The sequence below is a fragment of the Schistocerca nitens genome, chromosome 11, assembly GCF_023898315.1.
Source record: "Schistocerca nitens isolate TAMUIC-IGC-003100 chromosome 11, iqSchNite1.1, whole genome shotgun sequence".
Taxonomy (NCBI): domain Eukaryota; kingdom Metazoa; phylum Arthropoda; class Insecta; order Orthoptera; family Acrididae; genus Schistocerca; species Schistocerca nitens.
In genome coordinates this window covers 140867493-140894797 of record NC_064624.1, presented here as the reverse complement: position 1 = coordinate 140894797, position 27305 = coordinate 140867493, and the positions used below count along the sequence as shown (strand labels likewise).

The window sequence follows — 27305 nt, the reverse complement described above, 5'->3', positions numbered from 1 at the left end:
CTAGAAAGTAAAATCACAGACGGTGGACAGACGAACACAGATAAAGGGAAGCTAACTTCGAAGAAATATTCAGTAAGAAAATAAAACACAACTGATCGATGAAAGAAGAAAGCATAAAAATACTCAGACAAAAGACAGGAAGACAGCTACATTCACTACGGTGGCAACAGTCGTGGGATACCTCCTAATATCATGTCAGACCTCCTTGTGCCCGGCTTACTGCAACAACTCGACGTGGCGGCGAACCAAGAAGTTGTTGGAAGTCCCCTGTACAAATAATATGCCATGCTGCCCCTATTGCCACCCACAACTGCTAAAGTGTTGCTGGTCCAGGATTTTCTGGAGGAACTGACCTGTCGATTATGTCCTATAAATGTTCGATGGAATTCATATTGAACGATCCAGGTGGCCAAATCATCCCCAGACGAGTCGTGAACAGTTTTGGCCCACTTACATGATATCGTTATTTGAGAGCATGAAGTCCACAAATGGCTGAAAATGGTCTCCAAGTAGCTAAACACAACCGTCTGCATACAATGATAGGCTCAGTTGTACCAGAGGACCCTGCCCATTCCATGTTAACAAAGCCCACGCCGTTATGGAGCCAACACCATTTTCCACAGTGCCTTATTGGCAACTAGGGTCTGTAGCTTCGTGCGCTCAACGCCACACTCTAACACTACCATCAGCTCTCACCAACTCAATCCGAGACTTACCTCACCAAGCCACGCTTTTTCACTCATGTAGGATTCAACAAATATGGTCATGAGACCAGGACTTGCAGGTGATAACATACTGTTAGTAAATGCACTTGCATTGGTCATCTTTTGCCGCAGCCCACTGACGCCAAATTTTGCCGCACTTCCGAACAGATACGCTGGTAGTACATTCTACATTGATTTCTGCGGTTATTTGACACAGTGTTGCTTGTCTGTTGCACTGACCAACCTATGTACAAGCCGCTGCTTTAGGTCGTTATCTGAAGGCTCTCAGCCACAGCATTGACCGTGGTGACAGGTAATGCCTGAAATTTTGTATTCTCGGCACACTCTTGACACTGTGGATCTTGGAATACTGAATTCCCTAACGATTTCCGAAATGTAAGGTCTCATGCGTCTAGCTTCAACTACCTTTCGGTGCGAAAAAACTGTTAATTCTCACTGTGTGGACATATGGCCACAATCACGTCGGAAACCTTTCACATGAATCACCTGATTACATACGATAGCTCCGCCAATGCACTGCCCTTCCATACCTTGTGTACACGATACTACCGCTATCTTCGTATGTGCACATCACTTTTGCACAACTTGTCACCTCGATGTAAGTCATTTAGGAATGACATAAGTACCATGTTCTAGGTATCCAAGGCTAAATAACTGCAGAAAACGTAAGACAAAACTTTAAACAAACAGTCGTAGGAAGGACTGACACAGAATATAGAAAAGTCGAAACAATAATTACCATGGGAATTCCATTCCCAACGTCAGAAGAGAGAGCAGATGAATGGAAAGATTACATTGACAGCCTCTATGAAGGAGGAACTTTTCTGATGACATGGAAGAGGAAGCAATCTGTGTTGGCGTGGAAGATATAGAGGATGTACTGTTAGACGAAATATTTAAAAGAACTCTGGTCGATTTGATAACAAATAAAGCTAAAAGGATACATAAAATTTAATCATGACTACTGAGTAAATAGGGGAAAGTGGCAGCCAACGACTATCCAAGTTAGAGTGTAGAATCAATGAGACTGGCAATGTACCGTCACACTTTCAGAAAAAAATCATCCACATATTTCCAGAGGTAACAAGGGCAGATAATTGTGAAAACAACAGCACAATCGTCTTTGGAACTCATACATCCGAGTTGCTGATGAGTATGATATAAATAAGAATGGAACAGAAAATTGAGAAACTGTCAGATGACGGTCAGTTTGGCTTTAGGAGAGGTAAAGGCGCCAGAGAGGCAGTTCGAAAGTTGTACTTGATAATGGAAGCAAGTCTGACGAAAAGTCAAATTACAGTCAAAAGTTTTTTTTACCTAGAAAAAGCATTAGACAATATAAAATTCTGCAGGATCTTCGAGAGTCTTACATAAATATAAGTAAGTTACAGGGAAAGACAGGTAGGTTACAATATGTACAAGAACCAAGAGGGTAGAATACGGGAAAATAAAGAAGAAAGTGCTCAGATTAAAAGTGTGTAAGACAGGGTGCAGTCGTTTCCCCTACCATTCAATCTGTTCATCGAAGAAGCTATGATGGAAATATAAAGGTTGAAGTGTGGGATTCAGATTAACAGTGAAAGGATGCCAAAGAAAAAATTTGTTGATGGCATTGCTGTTATCAGAGAAAGTGAAGAATTACGGGATCTGTTGAATTGAATGGAGAGTCCGATGAGTAAGGAATATTAATTGAGAATGAACCACAGAAATAAATTTCTAATGAGAAGTAGCAGATATTGGAATTTTTTACATTTAAATTGGTGGTCATGATGTAGACGATATCAAGGAATTCTAGAAGCAAAATAACCCATGATATACAAAACAAGAAGGACATAAAAAGCATACTAGCAAAGGCAAAATTGGTACAACTAGTCAACATAAATCTACTACTATGAAACAGAGGTCATAATTTGAGGAAGAAATTTATGAGAATCTATGTTTAGAGAACTACTTTGTATGATACTTTGTATGTTACAGTGGCAAAAAACAACGTGACTGAGGAGACTACGAGCGTCTGAGATGTGGTGCTAGAGAAAAGTGTTGAAAATCAGGTGGACATGTTGGATATGGAATGAGGGGATACTTTGCAGAATTAGTGACATGGGGAAAGACTGACAAGATGAAGGGGATGTAAAAACTGAAGAGAAAGACAGATTGGCCTACATCCAGCAGTTAATTGAGCATGTAGTGTGTAACTGCTATTTTGAGATGAAGGTTGGTGCAAGAGAGCAAATCATGGCAGGCCACATGAAACCAATTAGATAACTACTGGCTAAAACAATTTCATTTGACAGATTAATAGAATTTATTTGTACTTAATTGTCTTTAGTTCACAAAGAAAGTTTTACATGTTATTCCTGAGCCTGCAACACACAGTTTGTAACATCAAAATGTACGTGTTGCTGTCACTTGCAAATAACATGGCCCGTTTCTCAGTAGACATTCAGTTACGTTGACAGTTTCTGGACACTCATTAGTGACCATTAATAAGGGATGTGTCAAAGTTCATCTCTATGAAGGCTTTGACTCTGCAGAGGAAACTTTCAGTAATGGGTCTGAACTTCAGTGGAAAAATTAGAACCCATCCTTCCTCAACGTTGGACTCTTCAATCGGCAGCGAAGTCAGCTTCTACTCATCCCAAAGCAGTTACATTGGATTCAGCTCGGAATTCATGGCAGAATAGTACATTCATGGAATGTTGTTGTCCACAAACTCTCACGTGACAGATAATGGTTTATTACAAGGAGCACTGTCTTGCTAATACACACAATGATACTGTATTGTATGCAGTACATTAAGCTGGAAAACGTGATTCATATACTGTCGAATTTAGTGTTCTCTCAAGCTCAATAGGGAAATAATAACATAGCCATGGATATACCCCATAATGTAACGCCATCTTCTCACTCCTTCACTTTTGGCATTACACAAAATGGCAGGTAATAGTCATCAACCAAAGACAGAACCTTCCATCGGGCTGCCACAGGTGGTTCATCCGTCTGGACCATTCGTTTCCACTCATCCATCGTCCAGAGGCGTCACACTTTACACCAACGTAAATGTTGCTTAGCACTGACTGCAGATATGTGTGGCTCATTGGGGGGGGAGGGGCTACTCGACCATTTTACCCCCTTCTTTTTACCTCCCTGTGCACAGTCGTTGTGCTGGCTGCAGTGCTTCATGCGATTTTTTACAACGACCCTCCATAAAGCTCCATGGTACCTATTGGTCGGTACATGGATCCACCTCTTCTACCTTTTGCTATAGTTGTTCGTTTGCATTCCAACTTCACAAGGGCTACTGTGTAAGGGTCGAAATATTACTGGTACATTTGTTACTCAGGCCCACATTCGAAATTACTGAACCTCCCTGATGGACCCATTCTGCTATTTCTGGTTCTCTGCTGACAACACATGTGTCTCTGCAACCTTTTATACTGGCGGATCGTCCATTAATCAGATTTGTTGGTCAGTCACACATTAGATAGAGGTGCTTAGATAGTTTTGATCCTATTGTGTAGCTTGTCCCCAATGTTATTCAACCTGTATATTGAGCAAGTGGTACAGGAAACTAAAGAAATATTTGGAGTAGGATTTAAAAGAAATAAAAAGATTGACGTTTGCTGATGACATTGTAATTCTGTCAGGGACGGAAAATGACCTACAAGAGCAGTTGAACAGAATGGACAGTGTCTTGAAAAGAGGATATAAGATGAACATCAACAAAAGCGAAACGAGGATAATGGAATATCTCCAAGTTAAATTAGGTGATGCTGAGGGAATTAGATTACGAAATGAAACGCTTAAAGTAGTAAATGAGTTTTGCTATATGGGGAGCAAAATAACTGATGATGGTCGAAACAGATATGATACAAACTGTAGACTGGCAATCGCAAGGAAAGAGTTTCTGAAGAAGAGAAATCTGGTAACGGCGAGTATAGATTTAAGTGTCAGGAAGTCGTTTCTGAAAGTATTTGTATGACGTGTAGCTATGAATGGAAGTGAAACTTGGACGATAAACAGTCTACACAAGATGAGAATAGAAGCTTTCGAAATGTGGTGCTACCGAAGAATGCAGTGGATTAGGTGGGTATATAATATAACTGATGAGAAGGTACTGAACAGAATTGGGGAGAGGAGGAATTTGTGACACAACTTGAAGCAGGGATTGGTTGCTAGGACATGTTCTGAGGCATCAAGGGATAACAAATTTAGTACTGGAGGGCAGTGTGGAGGCTAAAAATCTTAATCAGAGACCAAGAAATGAATACAGAAAACAGATTAAGAAGGATCTAGGTTGCAGTAGTTACTTGGAGATCAATAAGCTTGCACCCGGTAGAGTAGCATGGAGAGCTGCATCAAAGCTGTCTCTGGACTGTGTTCACGCAGCCAAGATCCAGATTGCCTAGTAATTTGAATGGTATGAAAAGCGCATGAAGTTCGATGTACACTGGTGTCCAAAATTAAAGCAACAAACAGAAATTTTGCGAGGTTGCGTTTATTTTGCCATAAAATAGTACAAACAGGTGATAGTGAAGTAGGAAAAAATGTTAAGAACAAAGAACATAAACAACTATAATATGCATAAAGGTAGAAAAAAATGTTCTTCGTTTTTTTCCAACTTAACAGATTTGCAACACAATCCAACAACTGGATAATGTGCTCAGCATGGGCCGTGACCACCTCTGGCTCATACAACCCTGACATCGACAGGGCAAGCTGTGAATGATGTCATCAATCTCATGTGGAGGCAATAACTCCATTCCTCCTGCATCACTGCTCTCAAGTCTTATGGACTTGTTGGTGGATGCTTGTGTGATGCAACCCATCTCACTACTACATATATTTCGTATGCGTACTACAAACAATTTACAATAAATCCACACGTTATAGAATAATTTGTCCTGTATAAAATTTACAGTATGACAATGCTAATTTATAAAATAAAATTCATGGAAAACTATATACAGTATAATAAAATTTTATACAGTCTTTGTTTCACATGTCATTGTTCCAGAAGTCCACATATGCCCTCGCTACTTTGCTGCACGCCATCAGGTCTTGGGCCGTGCACGCTCTCGGGTGGTTTAGTAATGGACACTGAACCAGGTGGTTCATCGTCTGGATGTTCCCACACGGACACAAAGCACTTTCACTAATTCCCCACTTGTGCAGATTTCTGTTACATCTGTCCATTCCTGAACATAGCCTGTTCAGGGTTTTCCATCTCTCCCACACAAGTTCCGCATCTGATGGCAGCACTTCCTCAGAATCGTGTGCATATTCTTGTTGTTCCTGCCACAGTCTTTTTCTAGAAGTTTTTGGTGAACCTGTGAGCGGTTCGGTTGAGTGGAGAAAACTACTTCTTGACGTAAGGCGTTTTGGTACCATTTGGTACCCATAAAGCAGATGACATTGATTTTGAACCTGTTTTGTTCGTTCAGTTCTGATCTGTATTGAACATCGGACATTTGGCAGAGCAATTCCTAACCAGCAGTATAGGTGTTCTACTCTTGTTGGCTTAAGACATCCAGTAATATGTCTACACATCTGGTTCAGGACAGTGTCTAGCTTGCAAACTCAGCAGCAGAGTAACAGAGTGCCATTGCAGTGGTGCGTAAAACTTTTGGATTAGGTCGACATTTGGATGTTGTTAGTTTGCCAAGTAAGTTATTCTGCGATTGGATTTCTGCTCTGCTCTTCTCAATGTGCCACTTGAATGACAGTGTCCTATCAAGAGTACCTCCCAAGTACACTGGGAGAGGGCAGTGTGTTAATCTTGTGCCATTCCACCAAACATTCAGTTCTTGTTTCGCATCTCTGTTGTTAAGGTGGAATAGCCAAGTCTGGGTCCTACTTGGATTGGGTTTCAACTGATTTTCATTGTAATAGTTGGTGAGATTTTCCAGGTTCTCAGCTAGTATTTTCTCAATATCCTTGTAGTTTTATGCCTGAGCTGCTATTGCCCTATCATCAGCATAAATGAAAGATCTTGACCAGGGACTAATAGGCTGGTCATTTGTATAAATATTGAATAACATGGGGGCAAGTACACTGCCCTGGGGAAAGCCATCTTTTTGTAGTCTCCATCTGCTCTTATTACCTTGGAACTTAACAAAATACCTTCTGTTAAATAGAAGTGATTTGAGTACAGCAGTCAATTGAGGGCTTTTTTTTCCACTTTTTCAATTAGATTTCTGAAGTTGATGGTATCATATGCTTCCATAAAATCTATAAACACCATCCCTGTAGTAAGTCTTTTCTCAAACCCATCTCCAATACAGTGGGTTAGGCTGAGAGCTTGACTGGTACAAGATTTGCCAGGCCGAAATCCTGCTTGCTCTTTTATTAGGGTACCCTCAGTAAGCTCTTTGAATCTGCTTAGTATCAAACAGTTTGTGTGTTGTGCACAACAGAGAGATTGGCCGATAACTCTTAGGATCTTCTGGGTCCTTATCAGGCTTAAGATTTGCAGTTATTTTTGCCTGTCTCTAGATTTCAGGAATTCGTCCAGATGGCCAACAGCAGTTCATAAACTCCAACATCCACAATTTAGAGCGAACACCAAGACGTATCATCTGTTCATTTTCAATATCATCTAGGCCTGCTGCCTTACCAAACTTTTGATTGCTTCTTTCAGTTCTGATATTGTAAATGTATGATCGAGTGTATCATTATTTTCTTCTTGGACAGCATTTAGTCTACTCGTTTGCCCTTTCTTCAGTCTGTGTTTCGCTTTACCGTTTTTCAGCAGTTGGGAGGCTATTTGGTTTGCTGTACCGCCAGCAAAGCCTGGTGTACCTGCAGGTATACCATCTAATTTTGAGCAGTCTCTACGCTTTCCGACTACTGTGAGTCATGTTAATGCTTTCTACAGTGTGTTACCACTTCTATCTCCTATTTTCTATCATTGTTGTTATGACTTCTTCGCCTGCCTCCATTGTTTATGGGGAGAATGGGTTGGCGTCATAAAGACCACAATACGTTTCGTATTTCTCTTTTGTCTCTTCGCTGTAGCCTTGAATGTACTATTTTCTACATCCTCTCGTGTACTCTGCCGTGCACAGTATTTTCAAGCTTTAACAAACTCACTGAAGTTTTCTGGTAGAGGTGTGTATCCGCGATATGCTCTATGGGATTCAAATTGGGAGATCGAGCTTACCATCCCAGGTGTGCAATATCTCCCATTTCCAAGAAAACTTCAATCAGCTGATCTCTATGGAGCATACCTTTATCGTCCATCAATACGAAGTGGTAGACCACAGCACCTCGCACCGACGGCATATGAGGTTCCAAGATCTCGTCACGATACCTGACATGAGTTAAGCCTTGCCAATTCACCCATACAATGTCATGAAGAGGTGTTCATGTAGTCCACGTAATCGCTGAGGACACCATTAAAGAACCTCCCTGATATCAGTCTCTTTTGCACGATATTTGGGTCACGAAATCATGTTCCACGTTCCCTCCATATGAAAATCCGTCGAGAATCACTCTCCAGACCATTTTGGGACTCACGTGTAAAGATAACATTGGCCCACTGTTCGGCCATTCCGTGGGATGTTGACGACTTCACTCTACACATTTCTTTTTGTGAAGTGTCAGAGGTACATAAACAACTGGCCCCTCACAATAAGTGGCACTCTGGTGAGATCTTCTGTATAACGTTTGCCTAGATACAACACATCCAGTGCATCCTGCGAGGTGAGGTGCCAGTTGCCGTGCAGTAGTAAGGCAGTACCGTGAAGCCCTTTTAACCGAATAACGGTCCTCCCTTTCTCGTATCACGTGGTCTGCCCTCGTCTTCGAGATACAGTTTCCATCTCTACGAACAGTCGTCACATCTGAGAAACAACAGTGCGATTCACATTAAGCCATCGGGCCACATCAGGTTGTGACTGTCCTCCTCCCATTCTTCCTATGGCCCTGCACTGCGGAGAGCCTGGTATGCGTCTTCTCTGTACCATACTGCACCATCTGTGACTGTGTCTACAGCGATTTCGGATGTGGGAGTACCCAGCAAACACTACCCCATTGCTAGCTGCGCTGCCTTCGTCGTGGGCGTGGTTGTCCGTTGACTGGAATGCTAACTTCCGTGTAGAACACGGTTGTGCAGACATCTGTTGACAGTTTGCATGATTACATCATGGATTGGGCACAGGACGGAAAATCGCAGTTAGAAGCTTTAATTTTGGACACTAGTGCATTGCGGTAACTTTCTTGACCTTTAGGGACTCATCACAGTTCTGCTTCTGCCGTAGTGTTTCGTCCTCGGGCGTGTGTGTTTGGAGCAATTTGTAAGTGTTCTCCTTTTGTTGCAGGGATTTTTCTGGAGAAGAGAAGGGCAAGATGCTGATTGCGGCAGCTAAGGAGGGGTCAGTGAGCAAGGTACGAACGTTGCTGACGGTGGGGGCGGACGTAGAGGCGATGGACGAGAACCAGCAGAACTCATTGCACTGGGCAGCAGCCAAGGGACACGTGGAGGTGGCGAGGCGTCTGCTGGAGGATGGAGCTAATGTCAACGCCAGGGACCGCTGGCAGAACACGCCTCTGCATCAGGCTGCATGGAAAGGCCATGAACCCGTGGTGCGGCTGCTGGCAGCATCCTCTGCCGACCGCAACGCCAGGGATTTCAGAGGGAACACGCCACTGCACGATGCGGCACGGCGTGGCCACCCAGACGCGGCGACTGCACTACTGGAGGCAGGGGCCGACAGAGAAGTCAGAAATGACAATGGGGACACGCCGCTGGACCTAGCCAAGCGGAACAACCACCAGCAGCTCATAGACATCCTAGGACCAAGCTAAATATAGTGCAAACGACTCTGGAGTAAAATAAAAAAAGCCTCCTATGTGACCTTTGTTACTTATAAAATAAATAGTACAGAAAAGTTTATCCTGCAGCCTTGGTTTGCACCCATATTTACATAGTACATACAACGACTCAAGTGCCATTACACCAAGAGTGCTTATAGACTACTATAAGTTCAAAGAGGGACTCTCCTTTTACTGAAAATTCAAAACAAACTGAATAATTCTCGATTACTAACGAAAACCAGTTTTCTACAATATTTTTTTACTGAAAAATACTTTTTAGGTGCATGTTTGGTGCTATGTAGAACTTATATAAAACTTTTATGTATTTCCTTGTATCCAGACTGCTGACACATAAGCTCTCTACTTGAAATACATCTTTCACTGAATTTACTTCTTTACCTAATGAGCTGACAGTCCAGCAACTTGTGTCTGCAGTTAAAAAGTGGCATTATTACCAGTACTTACAACACATTAGTTCCGATTCCAGACTGAATTTTGTTGTATCCTGTCTAGTTGTTGAGTATGGGGTGCCTAGGAAATCTCCTTCTCGGATCGCTAGACAACAGTTCAAGCAAATCGTATTAGACAGTTTTATTACGAAATGAATCAATGACAATACTTAACTCTGACAATAACACAGAAGTGTTGCAAACAAAGGGCGACATGCAAGAAAGAAATCTCTTCAGTATACACAATTCCTAAGTCACTGGTCTTGATGTGACTAATCTCTGCTGTAGAAGTGGCTGCGACAAGTTGGGAGTGGCGCTCATGTTCTCTTCCCCTGAAGGCCGCAGCTGTCGCGTTGTCGTCCTAGACAGAGGTCGGTCAGCGTGCTATTGGGTGACGTCTTCTTCACAGCCCTGTCTGCTCTATCGTTCCCGACAGGCGTGCCGGCGCTCGACTTTACGCCATAACATTCCTCCCGCCAAAACAACGGACCGTCGTCGTATAAGGAGTGCGACAACGGGAGGGAAGGCATGAGCGTGGATGCAGCGATGGACTGGAAACTGTGGTTGCAGCGGACGTCAGGCTTCCAGTTGTAGCCCGCCATCTGGCCTGCGCTCAGGTGCAAACGTCCCCCGGAAAATGCACAGAAGGGCACGCATCCAACTCCTGAGACCCATAACCAGATGGAGAAGCCGCAAGCTACTGCGACGTTGGCGGGTCCAGCTCCATGGGTAGGACGAGAGGAGGAGGCGACGCCTCCGTCTCCACAGGGTCGTCCCGCGGTGTCGTGACGACACCCTTTGACAGCTTTTGTGGCCACACCGTCCTCGGGATCTGTGAATCTGGGTGAAGAGATACACAACGATCACTGTGCACATTACAGTGGCGAATTTGATCCTGATGTCGGCGCTGCAATCCATCTGGGCCTGAAATGAGATACACGCAAGCACCAAGTCGACGAACGATTTCGCCTCGCGCCCACCGTCTGCGTCCATACTTCGACGCTGGATATTGAGGATGGTGGAGCAGGTGGAGCAGTGTCCGCCAGCGATGGTCGATCTTGTGGATGCGAACGATAGGAGGTGAGAAACCGTTGCTATAAGTGTATACCACAAGCAACCTAAAAGATCCCACAAAATCTATGTGCACACGTTGCCATGGTGATTGCGACTTAGGCCAAGAAGAGAATTTTTATGGTGGAGCAGACCGAATTTCCTCACATGCCTGACGCTGTTCTATTTGGCTGTCCGTACCCTTCCAAGTACAGTCACGATGCGCTAACTGTTTCGTAATAATCCCCCAGTGTCAGTCCACTGTCATTTTGAACAAGAATCACCCCTCGCTTTATAGTGAGGCTATGTCGACGTGCAAAGTATTGGCGCACTACGAAGTTCTTAATGCTATACTATGAGCGTGGCAAAATTGTGCGAATGTAGTTTAGTAGAATGTCCAAATCTGAAACAGCTTCCGTGGCCTGTGCAATTTTCCTCTTGTTCGGGAGAAAAGGTTGACGCAATTCAGAATCCCGACCATCGATGTGACAACAAGATCCTGCAGAAGCGTGAAAGTCTGTATCAGGGTCAATCGGAAGACGTGAAAATGCGTCCGCATTACCACGTTGATCTGTCATAAGATTTACAATCTCATACTGATATTGAGACACCAACAAAGCCCATCATTGCAATTTTTGGCCAGTAGGTACAACGACTGCAAAGGCTTGTGATACGTTACAAAGTAGAATTTCATGCCATACAAATAGTGATGGAATTTTGTGACACCATGCACAACAGCCGGTGCCCCTCTCTCTATTTGTGAAAAATTACACTGAGTTTTGGAAAACACTTTTGATGTGAATGCAACAGGCCTGTCTTTATCACCAAATCTACGTGAAAGAACTGCACCGAGTCCATAAGAGGAAGCGTCAACTGGCAACACAGTTGATTTGTCAGGATCAAAGTGAACTAAGCATCGATCACTGAGCAACGCATGTTTAAGTTCTCGAAAAGCTACTTGGCACTCATTTGTTGAAACAAAGTGGACATTTTTGCCACGCAAGCGGTTCTGCAGCATTCGGTATTAACCGAAAATAATAGTTCATTTTCCCTAGAACTGACTGCAATTCTGTGACATTGTAAGGAACTGCCAGGTCTCATATGACTAACAAATGCTACTGAAGAGGATGTAAACCTTGACTGTTTGTGTCATGATCAACATAATGTAACTCCGGTATAAAAAATCACACTTGTCCCATCTACACTTCAGTCCTGCATCAGGTAACACACAAAGCACGCAAATTTGCAGTGTGTGCTTCAGGTGTACAACCTGCTACAAAAATATCAAAAATGGTTCTGAGCACTATGGGACTCAACTGCTGTGGTCATCAGTCCCCTAGAACTTAGAACTACTTAAACCTAACTAACCTAAGGACATCACACACACCCATGCCCGAGGCAGGATTCGAACCTGCGACCGTAGCAGCAGCGCGGCTCCAGACTGGAGCGCCTAGAAACGCACGGCCACCGCGGCCGGCCTACGACAACATCGTCTAAATAGTTTGAACAGTTTGGCACTTGAGCGGTCAGCAGTTCCTAATAACATTGTAAAACATCATGTGTAGAAGCACTGCCGTAAGACAAACGCACATATTTAAACAAGCCCTAATGAGTATTCACTATACACACTTTTCGAGATTCTTCATCGAGCGTTGTTTGAAGACACGCATGACACAAATCAGTTTTTGAAGAGTAGCGACCAGCGCCTAATCCATCCAAGAGATCCTCTGAGCGAGGTAAGGAGTAAGTATGAATCACAGTTTGTGGGCAGTCCATGTACTTGAAGTCAAGGCAGAGGCGAATACGACCTGAAAGTTTGGAAGAAAACCAATGGAATTGCCCATTGACTAGCTTGTATGCGAACAATAGCTCCGCTAGCTTGCAATTCTTTATTTCCAGCGGCTATTTCGCCCAGTAATGCAATAGGAACAGTTCTAGCCCGGTAAAATTTCGGTTGATCATTGTCATTGAGAGTAGACTAATATGTGGAACAAAACTGTTAGCCTTGCCGAAACGTTCAGAAAAGAGTTAACGGAATTCTTTTAGCAAACTAGCTACACTGTCTTTAGCAGTGAATGCACTGACTGCCAACACATTGTACTGAATTTGAAAGCCTAACAAATCAAATGAATCAAGGCCAAATAAGTTCTCACAATCGCATGACTGTACCACAGTGAAAGTTAAAGTTCACTAATGTGAGCGATACATGGCAGGCAAAGTACATTTTCTGAGAACGGGAATGGCTTGTCTGTTGTAAGCTATCAGGTACATGCTAGGTTTATACAGGTGTGGGGAACCTAAAAGTTACGATTCAGCGATGTTACTGAGGCACTTGTGTACAACTGAAATTTCACATGTTTTCCACTAGTGTGCAAATGAACAATAAGTTTGCCCACAAACTTTTTGTGCGCACTGAAGAAACTGCACTGAAGAAACTGTTCGCTTGCTAGTTATGCTGATGCCTGCAGCAGGCTTTGACTAGACTGCATTGATTACATGGGCCTTGTGACTACAATTTCGTTAATGTTACATACATATGGATTGTACGTGACCTTTCTTCCCCAAGCAGACAGGCAGTCTTGGCGTCTGTGAATAGCACCAGGGGCATGACTTCACTCTGTATGCCTGTGTAGAGAGCTGTTTACATGGCGTGGCGCTCGCAAGTGGATGCTGCCTAATGGGCCTGTCTGGAGCAAGGGACTCAAAAATGGTTCAAATGGCTCTGAGCACTATGGGACTTCTGAGGTCATCAGTCCCCGAGAACTTAGAACTGCTCAAACCTAACTAACCTGAGGACATCACACACATCCATGTCAGAGGCAGGATTCGAACCTGCGACCGTAGCGGTCGCGCGATTCCAGGCTGTAGCGCCTAGAGCCGCTCGGCCACTCGGGCCGGCTAAGGGACTCAACCTGACGGATTGGCGGCTGCTTAAATTTATCAGCCGACATGGCACCCTAATTGTGCTGATATAGTATTTGCACTACTTGCTGAAATGATGGATCAGACAGTTTCAAAGTCTGTTCATTAAGTGTGACATCAGTTACATTGTACACGATCGCATCACGTGACATAACATCTGAATATAAAGCACCACAAGTACTTTTGAATTAGCATTTCCTCGTCACACCATGCAAATCTGTTACCCACTCACAGTAAGTTTGTTCTGACCGTTTCTTGCAACGAAAGAATTGATATCTAGCTGCTACCACATTTACTTGTTGGTCTTAATAGTTAATTAGTGAATCTACAGCCTTATCATAGGAAAGTAAACTCAGGGTTGCGGTAGGGAATAATTTCTGAATGAGACAAAACACAGCACTTCCTACTGTTGGTAAGAAATAATGAGGTTCCACAGTACCTGGTATGTTGTGAGCAATTATGTGGGCTTCAAACTGTTGCAGCCACTTGAGCCATTCGTCTGGTTGTTAATTAAACTGGCGGAAAGGCAGTACGGCACTCGGAGCTAGAGGTGTGGTATTTTTCGCTTCGTTAGTGGCTTGAGCGGTGAATAGCTGCTGTACTGTACTCAGTAGAATTGCGATTTGCTGGCTTTGAAACTGAAACATCTGTGTCAGCTGCGTTGCATATATCGCTAGCAGCTGTGCCGCTGGACCAAGGGGTGGGAGAAGTGGGTTGTTCGATTTGAAAGAGAGAACTGCAATAAACAGACAAGGCAGGCAATAAAAATAAGTACAGAAGCAAAGAAAATCTCCGCAACGCCCACCTGGAAACACTGATTAGCGAAAACAATATGAGAGAAACTATTAACCCTGTGGTGCGTGAATTTCACACCAATGGACAACTTATAATGGTCAATTTTCTGCCATTTTCAATCAGTCATGCGGCTGCAAATGCATGCAGAGCACAACACCGGTAGGGACTGACGACTGCAGTGAACTGGATGCATTAGCAGCCTCAGGAATGATTGAAAATTCCGATGAAGCGACCATTAACAGCTGTCCACTGTAGTGGGCGCTATGCGTCACAGGGTTAAAGCAAGTAAACACACCCTTGCAAAGAAAACCGCCAGTAAAATAGAAAAGGAAATCCGTGGCCGCCAGGGACTGAGTTCTTCTTAATACCCATCGCCAATGTTGTATCATGCCTAGATGCCCAATATATTGTGCCTAGGGAACCTGCTTCTCGGATCGCTAGACAGCAGTTCAAGCAAATAGTATTAAAGTGTTTTATTAAAAAATGAACGAATGGCAACACTTAACTTTGACAATAACAGAGAAGTATTGCAAGAAAAGGGCGACACGCAAACAAAAAAATCTCTTCAGTATATACAATTCCTAAGTCGCTGTTCTTGAAGTGGCTAATCTTGACGCTGTTGTAGAAGTGGTCGCGACCAGTCGGGACCTACCCTTATGTTTTCTTCGCCCAGAGGCCGCTGATGTCGCGTTGTCGTCTTAGAGAGGTGCCAGTCAGCGTGCTATTTGCAGACGTCGTCTTCACAGCCCTCTCTGTTCTCACGTTCCCGACTGCCGAGCCGGCACTTGACTTTACACTGGAACTAATTGACTCATGTATGTGCGTAACAGATAGCTCAGAGATTAATCTGTATAACTGCAGTGTGCCATCTGTAGCAATAATCAAACTATTTTATGTTCTAATCATTTGAAAAGTTTATCTTAAAGTAAAAAGAATTGTAGAATGACATATAATCACAAGTAGAACACACAGCAGTAATACTCCACTTAGGAGATGTATTAGCCCGTATCATGTAATATTATTCGCCCTATCACATGACAGGAAGCGAGAGATATTTTTCCCTTCTTCCACACTTTGCTTCTGCCCATCTTCAGTGCATTTGCCTCTGTCAGGCATCACGTCTACAACGCGTCTGCAGGGGCCGCCCTGCTACCAGCTGCACAGCAGCCCTGGCCAGACAGCCACCCCTGCCGACAGTGTCTCCACTGCCTCAGGCATCGGTCTGCCCAACTACAGCCTGCGGGAAGTGTACAACTGAATGAGGAATTTGCATAAGCAATTCTGTCAGAAAATTTAACATGTGAGATAGTGCGTGAATGCCACTCCTCTCTCAAGGGGTAAAACCCGAGACCGCTCATAATATTTAAAAAATGGCTGCAAAGATAAAGAGGTATTTGTCTACCTTCTGCCGAAACAGACAGTAGAAGATTACAGTCAACAGACTCAGTTCTCAAACAGTGGACTGCCAGTGACTGCCAGGTAATATCTAACAAGCTCCGATACAATGGCAATGTAATATAATACTCTTTGAGACTGTCGGAAACCACGTTATATTCACTAAAATATGAATGCAGATCAATTTGGTTTAGAGTAAAGAAAGAAGAAGGAGTGACCAGATGCACTAATACAGTCGTGAATGAATGACAGCGTATGTGGAAAATAAAATGAGTGTTTTCTTGATATTATCCTGTCAATTTTGCGACATCAAAGTACAACCATCAAAAGAACTGAAGTTGCACTTCAGACAGAAGGCAGACTGCCAACTATGAACACAAAACAGCAACACATAGTCCACAATGCTGGACGCACACATCAGCCAGAAGGGTGCAATTACGGTTGTGATTAAAGTAATTGAAATAAAATTCCATACTTTGGCCCATAAATCAAGTACATAATTCAAATTAATTTATTGTTTCATTAATTAATTGAAAGGTCGATACATTTATTAATCACAGTTATAGACTTGCCCTCACTTTCGCAGAATGCTAAAGCAGAATATTTCTTCTCATTTTTTGTATAAAGTATGGTGTCGAATGCAGCTCCAAGCAAAATCAGCTGCAGACAATGAGTGCCTCATACTTCAGTATCTAGATGGCGTATAACTTATGTCTTACATATAATCACCCGTCCCAAGTTCAACAGTGAATAAGGAGATTTTATTGCAAACATATTTTACAGTTATCTGCAGATAATTCAGGTTTTGTATCTATTATATGCTGTTGGAATGTCACTAGGACTACTACTAGAGATTTATCTTGGTTTAATGTTCTAATCAGATGAGTATCTCCAAACAACTGAGCTCACCCATGCCATGCTGTACGGACCTTGAAAAAATTGATCAAACGCACTCCAACTCACAGTTTCCTCGCAAGATACCCTAAAACAATGGATAAAAACACTCAGGTGGATGAAGTGCACAAATGTTAACAACTTGATAAGATTTAATATCATCATCATCATCATCATCATCATCATCATTTAAGACTGATTATGCCTTTCACCGTTCAGACTGGAGCATAGTCCGCCTTGTAAAATTCCTCCATGATCACCTATTCAGTATTAACATTTTTACCTCTTCTGATGTTAAGCCTATTACTTCAAAATCATTCTTCACCGAATCCAGTTACCTTCTCCTTCGTCTACCCCGACTCCTCCTACCTTCTCCTGCTGAACCCATCAGTCTCTTGGGTAACCTTCCTACTCCCCTGTGTGTAATATGACCCTACCATCTAAGTCTGTTCGCCCTGACTGCTACATCTATAGAGTTCATTCCCAGTTTTTCTTTGATTTCCTCATTGTGGACACCCTCCTGCCATTGTTCCCATTTACTAGTACCTGCAGTCATGCTAGCTACTTTCATATCAGTAACCTCAACCTTATTGATAAGGTAACCTGAATCCACCCAGCTTTCGCCCCCATACAACAAAGTTGGTCGAAAGATTGAACGGTGCACAGATAACTTAGTCTTGGTACTGACTTCCTTCTTGCAGAAGAGAGTAGATCGTAGCTGAGCGCTCACTGGATTAGCTTTGCTGCAACTCGCTTCCAGTTCTTTCATTATGTTGCCATCCTGTGAGAATATACATCCTAAGTACTTGAAACCATCCACCTGTTCTAACTTTGTTCCTCCTATTTAGCAATCAATCCTTTTATATCTCTTTCCCACTGACATTACTTTCGTTCTGGAGATGCTAATCTTCATATCATAGTCCTTATGTTTCTGATCTAGCTCTGAAGTATTACTTTGCAAACTTTCAATCGAATCTTCCATCACAACTGTCATCCACATATGCGAGACTGCTTATTTTGTGTTCACGTATCTTAATCTCATCCAACCAGTCTATTGTTTTCAACATATGATCCATAAATAATATGAACCACAGTGGAGACAGGTTGCAGCCTTGTCTTACCCCTGAAACTACTCTGAACCATGAACTCAATTTACGGTCAACTCTAACTGCTGCCTGACTATCTATGGAAAGACCTTTAATTGCTTGCAAAAGTTTGTCTCCTATTCCATAATCTCGTAGAACAGACGATAACTTCCTCCTAGGAACCCGGTCATATGCCTTTTCTAGATCTATAAAGCATATATACAATTTCCTGTTCCACTCGTAACACTTCTCCATTATTTTCCATAAGCTAAAGATCTGGTCCTGACAACCTCTAAGAGGCCTAAACCCACACTGATGTTCATCCAATTTTTCAGGCTGAGCGAGGTGGTGCAGTGGTTAGCACACTGGACTTGCATTCGGGAGGACGACGGTTCAATCCCGTCTCCGGCCATCCTGATTTAGGTTTTCTGTGATTCCCTAAATCACTTCAGGCAAATGCCGGGATGGTTCCTTTGAAAGGGCACAGCCGATTTCCTTCCCCATCCTTCCCTCACCTGAGCTTGCGCTCCGCCTCTAATGACCTCGTTGTCGACGGGACGTAAAACACTAATCTCCTCCCCCTCCTCCTCAACTATTACTCGCACTTTCCTTCCAACAGTACCTGAGAAGATTTTACCCACAATGCTGATTAAAGAGATACCTTTGTAGTTGTTACAATCTTTTCTGTTTCCATGTTTAAAGATTGGTGTGATTACTGCTTTCGTCCACTCTGTTGGAACCTGTCCCGACTTCCAGGCCATTTCAATTATCCTGTGTAGCCATTTAAGACCTGATATTCCACTGTATTTTATGAGTTCCGACTTAATTTCATCCACCCCAGCCGCTTTATTGCACTGCAATCTATTGACCATTTTCTTCACTTTCTCAAATGTGATTGTATTTCCATCATCATTCGAATCCCATTGTACATCGAAATCTGAAGCATTACTGATCGTATTGTCACCTACATTGAGCAACTCTTCAAAATATTCCCTCCATCTGTCCAAGGCATTAACAGGATTCACCAGCAGTTTTCCTGACCTGTCCAAAAGTCATTTCCTTCTTACCTCCCACTCGAAGACTGCTAATTATACTCCAGAATGGTTTTCCAGCAGCTTGACCCAAAGTTTCCAACCTGTTTCCAAAGTCTTCACAAGATTTTGTTGTGGTTGGCAGGAGAGCCAACACTGTGTTACTAGAGGAGGCCGAAATGCACACGTTTTAGCTCACGCGGGCTGGCGTGAGGTCTGGAACAGGGCAAGGAAATTAGAATTTAGATAAACGGACGTAGCTGTTGGAATACTTAACTTTAATCCATGAATGATGAACGTCGCTATTGACGGTAGATGATTCACAATATTAATGGTAACTGAATATGGGGCCTTGCTAGGTCGTAGCAAATGACGTAGCTGAAGGCTATGCTAAACTATCGTCTCGGTAAGTGAGAGCGTATTTTGTCAGTGAACCATCGCTAGCAAAGTCGGTTGTACAACTGGGGCGAGTGTTAGGAAGTCTCTCTAGACCTGCCGTGTGGCGGCGCTCGGTCTGCAATCACTGATAGTGGCGACACGCGGGTCCGACATATACTAACGGACCGCGGCCGATTTAAAGGCTACCACCTAGCAAGTGTGGTGTCTGGCGGTGACACCACATTCCTCCCCCGCAAATCGGCGTACGGTTGTGGCATAAGGCTTGCGACCACCGTGAGGAGGACCCCATGTTGACGTATGCGACGAGGTGGGGAGCCTAACAACAGGCGAGGCTGTGCCGCCCGCACCCTGCCATTCGGACCGCGGGGAGCTAGGAAACGCCTGAAAACCTGCTGCAGGGTGCACGCCAACATGCAGTGTATGCGCCCGCAGAGAGACAAGAGGGGCCGAAGCGTCGACCTCCATCGGGCCGGGGCACCCGACGGGCGAAGACGACATGTGGTCCGGAGCGGGCAAGAGTTCCATGTCGGAGGACAACTGGTCACGGGAAGCGATCGGCGGCGCGTGACCCAGGGAGGCGCCCGGCGGTTGCAGCGACGTGTCCACTGCGGGCGTCGCCGGCGGGAGAACAGGCGGCGGCGGCGGCGGCGGCGGCGGCGGTGGCGGCGGCGGAGCGTCGCCATGGGGCAAAATGGAAGGCAGCGTCGGTAACACCTGGGGCTGAGGCGAGCCATTAGATGGGTCCCCAGGGCGCTGACTGGGCGGCACCATCGCTGAAAGCAGACGGGAAGCGGCAGATCCCGTGCGACGACAGAGGCGCAGCTGATTGAGATGCCGACGCACCTCACCAGAGGCCCCCAAAACCTGATACATAGCACGGCCGAGGCAGTGTAGAATGCGCGTCCGCAGCTCGTGGTCGTGCGGTAGCGTTCTCGCTTCCCACTCCCGGGTTCCCGGGTTCGATTCCCGGCGGGGTCAGGGATTTTCTCTGCCTCGTGATGACTGGGTGTTGTGTGCTGTCCTTAGGTTAGTTAGGTTTAAGTAGTTCTAAGTTCCAGGGGACTGATGACCATAGATGTTAAGTCCCATAGTGCTCAGAGCCATTTGAACCATTTTTGAAGAATGCGCCCTGAAGCTCGATAGTGGCGATAGTAGACAACGTCGCCTGGAGCAAAAGCAGGTGTCTGCCGCTGCACAGGAACCTGATGCGGCGGATGTAGCAAAGACATCAAATTCGATGATGACGACCGTGGAGCCACTCAGCCGGCGAGCGACCACCTCGGGGCTGAGAGCGATACGAGGACAAAAAGAGCAATAACGCGTCCTCCCGAGAATAAGACTCTTTCAACTTCAATATCTGTGACTTGACAGTCCTAACCAATCGTTCAGCGGCACCGTTTGACTGTGGCGAAAACGGCGCGGACGTCATATGTTGAATACCATTGGCCTTGCAGAATGACTGAAATTCTGCGGACATGAATTGTGGGCCATTGTCGGAAACAATAGTCTATGGAAGACCTTTCATGCAAAAGATAGCAGATAACGCTTGGATCGTGGCAGATGACGTCGTGGAAGACATCCAGACAACAAAAGGAAAATTACTGAATGAATCTACCACAACTAACAATCCAGCATTCCAGAATGGACCAGCAAAATCGATGTGTAAGCATTGCCAAGAGGAAGTGGCTTTTGGCCATGCAAAGAATTTCCGCGGTGGTGCGGATTGTTGTTCGGCACACACCATGCAAGAAGAGCCCCTATCCGTAATCACGGCATCGATTCCGAACCAAGTACAGTGCTGATGAGCAAGTTGTTTTGTTCTCACTATACCCCAATGTCTTTGGTGGAGAAGCTGTAAGACAGAGGACTGTAACGAACGTGGTACCACGACCCTGGACTGATCATTATCAGAACGCAACAAACACCACGTTGTACAAAAAGTCTCTCCTGGTGAGCAAAAAATCGGCGAACCAACGGATCCCCAATCCGTGACTTTGACAAGGGCCATTGCGTAGCAACAAAACGCAGAACGGTAGCAAGGACAGGGTCGGCAGCTGTGGCTGTAGCTACACGACGAAAATCAATCGGAAACGGTTCGACCACGTCATCGGTTTCCGCATCAATAAACATGCAAGCAAGTTCGGAGGAATCGAATGCTTTATCCTCAGCAACAGGCAAACGGGACAACGCATCAGCGTTTCCGTGCTTCGCAGTGGACCAATACAGGATATCGTAGCGGTACTGCGAGAGAAAAATGGACCAGCGAATGAATTTCTGCACTGTACGTGGAGGAGGTACAGGCTTGGTCGGATGAAAAAACGATGTCAAAGGTTTGTAGTCTGTGATGATGGTAAAATGACTACCATACAAGAAATCATGGAACTTAGTAACACCAAATACGAGAGCCAAAGCTTCTTTCTCGATCTGTGAATAATTTCTTTGCGCAGACGAGAGCAATTTTGACGCAAAGGCAATAGGGCGATCCTGCGATCCATCTTTGTGCGCAGGCACAGCACCGATCCCGAAATCCGATGCATCTACCATCAACAAAAGGGGTTTCTGGGGATCGAATGGCGTAAGGCAAGTATTGGAAAGCAACACCGATGTCAACTGGCGAAAGGCGCGTTCGCATTCCGTCGTCCAGACGAACGGAACACCCTTACGGCGTAAGCGATGAAGTGGAGCTGAAATGGAAGAGGCGTGGCGCACATATTTATGGTAATAGTTGATTTTTCCCAGCACACTCTGTAGCTGCTTCGAATTCTTCGGCGAAGGTAAGTCTTGTATGGCACGGAAGTGCTCGGGACTGGGACGTATGCCTTGGGCATTGAGTACATGTCCCAGATAGGGTAAGTCACGAGCAAAAAACACACATTTGTCCTTCCGCAAGCGAAGACCATTTTGTCGCAAGACCTGAAATAATGTTCTGAGATTGACTAAATGTTCTTCTTCCGTCTTTCCGGAAATCACAATATCGTCCAGACAATTTGCTGCAGTAGGGACCGACGCACAAAGTTTGTAGATATTGCTGAAACAATGTAGTGGCGGATGCACACCCGAATGGCAGTCGTTTGAATTGATACAACCCAAGATGCGTGTTAACCACCAAAACGCGCTGGGATTCTTCATCCACCAGTATTTGCAAGTACGCATCTGCGAGGTCCAACTTCGAAAAATATTTACCCGGGCACAGTTTGTCAAAAAGATCTTCCGGGCGGGGTAAAGGAAAAGTTGCAATCACTAGTTGTGGATTCACTGTTGCCTTGAAGTCCACACAAAGTCTCAATTTTTCCGAAGGTTTTGGCAAAATTACTAAGGGTGATGCCCAGAGAGAAGCCTGCACACGTTCAATTACACCTTGTGATTCCAAATCGTGTAATGTTTTTGGGACCTCATCACGCAATGCGTGGGGAACATTGCGCGCTGTGAAAAATTTTGGTTGCGCGTTTACTTTCAATTCTAAATGCGCTTTATAGTTCTTAGTGCAAACCAAGGCCCGGTGCAAAAATGTCTGCAAATTCTTCACATAGACGAGAAACACTGTCTGAAGGCACAGTCTGGTTCACTCATAAGACCTGATTTACTATAGACAAGTTAAACAACTGAAACAAATCGAAAACAAACAAGTTCACTGCAGAAGAAGAACGAAGGACGTAAAATGACACAAGTTTTGTTTGTCCTTTGTATGTTGCAAGAAGGCTGCACTGTCCTAACATAGGGATATCTTGACCTGAATAACTAGTTAACTTAACATTTGCAGCATGCAACAGAGGTGTGCCCAGCTGTTTGTACGTGTCCTGATTGATCAGTGAAACTGCAGCTCTGGTATCGAGCTGGAATGGTATCACTTTGCTGTTAATGTCCAAGTCGACAAAAAGTTTATTGTCCTCCTGACGACAAGAGCGACTGTCTCGTGCAACGTGAACTGACACTGGTACATAATCACTTGCGACTTGACAGGATTTCTGGCGATGTCGACGCACACTATTTGTGGGATGAACACAGTCACTGTTAGAGAGAGTGGCACTGTGCGGAGTGGAATGAACTACATGAATTTCCATGGGCGAAGATTCACGAGCGTGAGTATTCTTGGATCGAATCCGGCGCAAAGTAAAGGGCCTGGAATGGTTGTGAGTTTCCGATCTGAGTTTTTCTGGCTAACACTCTGAACATGTCCTTTTTTAGCACAGAAAACGCAAATAGCTTGGCGTGATGGGCAATTCTCACGCGAATGTCTAGTAGCGCACCGCAGGCATGATTTTAGCACTGCATTTGCTTGCCGGCGTGGCACACGTGGCTGAGAGCCCAGCGGCAGCGGCACGGCCGGGCGCGAGGGCTGTTTACTGCTCCGTGCAGCTCACCCGGCGGGCCGGTTAACCTGACACACGGATGGCGAAGTTTCAAATGATTCCTGAGCAAAGTCAAGTGTTTCCTGCCGATCCAGTATGTCCATCACTTGTTGAAGGGAGGGATTGACTAGTTTCAAAATCTGTTCCCTTATACGAATATCAGAAACGTTCTGTGCAATTGCATCATGTACCATAGTATCTGAATAAGGGAGTCCACATTGACACTCAAAAGCACAATCCCTAGTAAGGCCTTGCAAGGTTGCAACCCACTCCCGATTAGTCTGACCTGCCATACGTTTTGTACGAAAGAAGGTAGATGACTGATGCTTTGAAATATGCATCTAATGCAGAAAAAATTTCTTCGTAGGACAGAGTTGCTACGTCGTGTCGGGGAAATAATTTGACTATCACACGGTACGTGTTCACCATGACTGATGATAACAAAAAAGGCTGCCGCTCGTTACCTTGAATTCTGTAGGCGGTGAGATGGAATCCAAATTGGCGTGACCACTCCATCCAGCTTTCCAGTGCAGCATAAAAAGGTCGAAAAGTTGGTGCAACTGCGTGTTGTGGCTGCGATAGCGGTGGAGCGGTGGCTGCCGCATCGTTTTGCAACACACGTTGACCCTGGACAAGCTGTCCAAGGGCATCCAGTAAGGCCTGTGTCTGCTGATTCTGTAAGCGATAAAATTTGGACAGTACAGCTGGAGATTGTGACGAAGCCATTACACAAGTAAAGCAGGGCAATATCGATAAGAACGCGGTTTTGCCTCGTCGCCAATGTTGTGGTTGGCAGGAGAGCCAACACCGTGTTACTAGAGGAGGCCGAAATGCACGCGTTTTAGCTCACGCAGGCTGGCGTGAGGTCTGGAACAGGACGAGGAAATTAGAATTTAGAAAAAACGGACGTAGCTGGTGGAATACTTAACTTTAATCCATTAATGATGAACGTCGCTCTTCATGGTACATGATTCACAATATTAATGGTAACTGAATATGGCGCCTTGCTAGGTCGTAGCAAGTGACGTAGCTGAAGGCTATGCTAAACTATCGTCTCGGTAAATGAGAGCGTATTTTGTCAGTAAACCATCGCTACCAAAGTCGGTTGTACAACTGGGGCGAGTGCTAGGAAGTCTCTCTAGACCTGCCGTGTGGCGGCGCTCGGTCTGCAATCACTGATAGTGGCGACACGCGGGTCCGACGTATACTAACGGACCGCGGCCGATTTAGAGGCTGCCACCTAGCAATTGTGGTGTCTGGCGGTGACACCACAGATTTCTTCTTGGATGCTGCAGTTATCTGTTTGGCTTGGTTTCTTTCTTCTTAATAGTGGTAAAAAAATTGGCAGCTTCCTTTAATTGATGAGATATATAAGACTGAACATTACAGAAGATGCACAAACATAGAGTTCTATGATTTCAATATCAGTGAATCAAATCTAGAATCAGACAACTCATACAATTATCTGGGGTAACTGTTTGTAGGGATATGACCATAACGTTCACAAAAGCACATTCACAGGTAAAATAGATGATAGATTCTTTCGCAGGATCTTAGGAAAATGCAGTCAGTGTACAAGAAAACTGCGAACAAAACTTCTCTGTATGCATCCTTGAACGTTGATCTAGTATGTTGTAGAAAATAGAACTAACAGCTGGTATTAAATGCTTACAAAAAGGACAGCACAAGTAGTATCTTAATTTAGCAGTCCATGTAAGAATGGAGAGAGAAGAGAAGCTAGGAGCATCATATGATACAGTGGTAACTGTCCGCTGTCGGCTACCTCAATGGTTTCTACAGGGCAGGAGTATTGGAACAACAGGGGTACTGGGACAAAGTACAGCTATCCTAGATGGGGGCGGTTACATCATCCTAGATGGCGGCGATGACGTGATACAAGATGGCGGGTTTTGGCGGGAAGTTTGAATTTTGGCGGAAAAGTGTCAAGCCCCCCGCCCCCCCCCCCCCTCATCCCAGAAAAATGGTGGGAAGTTCAAATTCCAACATGGATCAGTCGCCTTCCCTCCGAGAGACACCTTATGACAAAATAGCACAATTGGGCCAGAGTCCAAGCAGAGTGTATGACCGGAAATCGTGTTACTGGAAGTGCAGTAGAGTATAAAAGGATACACGACATCCGCATCTAATCAGTCTTCAGTGGTAGTTGAAAGTGTCAACATGGATTCCTCAACTATTAGGGAGGAGGACGAGACCAACTGAAGAACGCTTTGGTATATGGTTACTACTGGAGAACTTGGACAATATAGTTTCTGACATTGGTAACATAGATTACACCGAAAATGGTACGCTCCTTAGCAAGCAGGATTTAAATGTGCAGCCGGCCGGTGTGGCCGTGCGGTTCTAGGCGCTTCAGTCTGGAACCGCGTGCCCACTCCGGTCGCAGGTTCGAATCCTGCCTCGGGCATGGATGTGTGTGATGTCCTTAGGTTAGTTAGGTTTAAGTAGTTCTAAGTTCTAGGGGACTGATGACCTCAGAAGTTAAGTCCCATAGTGCTCAGAGCCATTTGAACCATTTAAATGTGCTTACTCCTATTACAGAACCCTTTTGCGATAACTTTGTGGTAATTAAAATCTGTGATCAAGAGGACTGTCAGGAACAGTTAGTGAAGGGACGATCTGTAATGTTAAAATAGGAGATGTGTAGCTCATTTAACTATTATCTACGTAGTAAATTCTCGAAGTTTGTCACCGCGAGACATGGTGTCAAGGCGAAGCGACTATCTCTCTTACATGGAAGCGACAGTGTGATAGCTAGAGGAATTTCTGACAAAATCGTCAAGGAAGCACTGGAGACGATTTCGAACAAATATAATAATCCAGTGGCTATACCATATAAAGTGGAATTAGCGGACTTTAAATCGGATGTTCTAATGGAGGAGTTGCCCAGAATATTGTAGCAGCTACTTATGGACGATTATTACCTTTTGGATTTAGACATAACGCAAGACTTTGCCGGAATTTTTAATGAAATGGAGATGTGCGACTACCTAATATCAACCCACTGCTTCTGCATGGAAGGAGACCATCAGGGAAGCAGCAATGTGATTGTGGACAACGATAAAACAGCTGGAAGAGACGGTTCAACGTGGATGAGCTCCAATTGTAGTGTAAAGGTATATAACAAATTTATGTGTCAAATCACAAGTCCAGAAGTTAGCAAAGTTAGAAGTTATAGATGTTACAAAGTGTCCAGACACGCGACCACAGGAAACTTTTACGTCTTCTTTGGCTAAGGAGTATAGCATTACCAGGCTGGAGGCCACAATATACAACTACAGAATGGATCGTGTGTTCGAGTCAGTGCTAAGTTGTTTAAGTGTATTGGACACCAACAAGCAGTATTTACGATGTGCCCCACTTTACTCTGTGTCAA

The 27305-nt window shown here is 44.5% G+C and overlaps 1 protein-coding gene and 1 non-coding gene across 7 annotated transcripts in view; both read left to right on the top strand.

Annotated features, from left to right (window-relative positions):
• LOC126212802 (poly [ADP-ribose] polymerase tankyrase-1-like) overlaps positions 1 to 9621 on the top strand; it is a 325028-nt gene extending 315407 nt beyond the window's left edge. For all 6 annotated transcript variants that reach the window (XM_049940206.1, XM_049940208.1, XM_049940209.1 and 3 more), the window contains one exon: positions 9047 to 9621. In XM_049940206.1, the coding sequence (XP_049796163.1) occupies positions 9047 to 9533 (487 nt within the window). In that variant the 3' untranslated portion in view covers positions 9534 to 9621. The remainder of the gene's footprint in view (positions 1 to 9046) is intronic.
• An 8845-nt stretch (positions 9622 to 18466) lies between these two features.
• On the top strand, positions 18467 to 18544 carry Trnaa-ugc (transfer RNA alanine (anticodon UGC)). Its single transcript has one exon. It is a non-coding gene; the product is annotated as a tRNA-Ala (tRNA).
• Positions 18545 to 27305: the final 8761 nt, after the last annotated feature.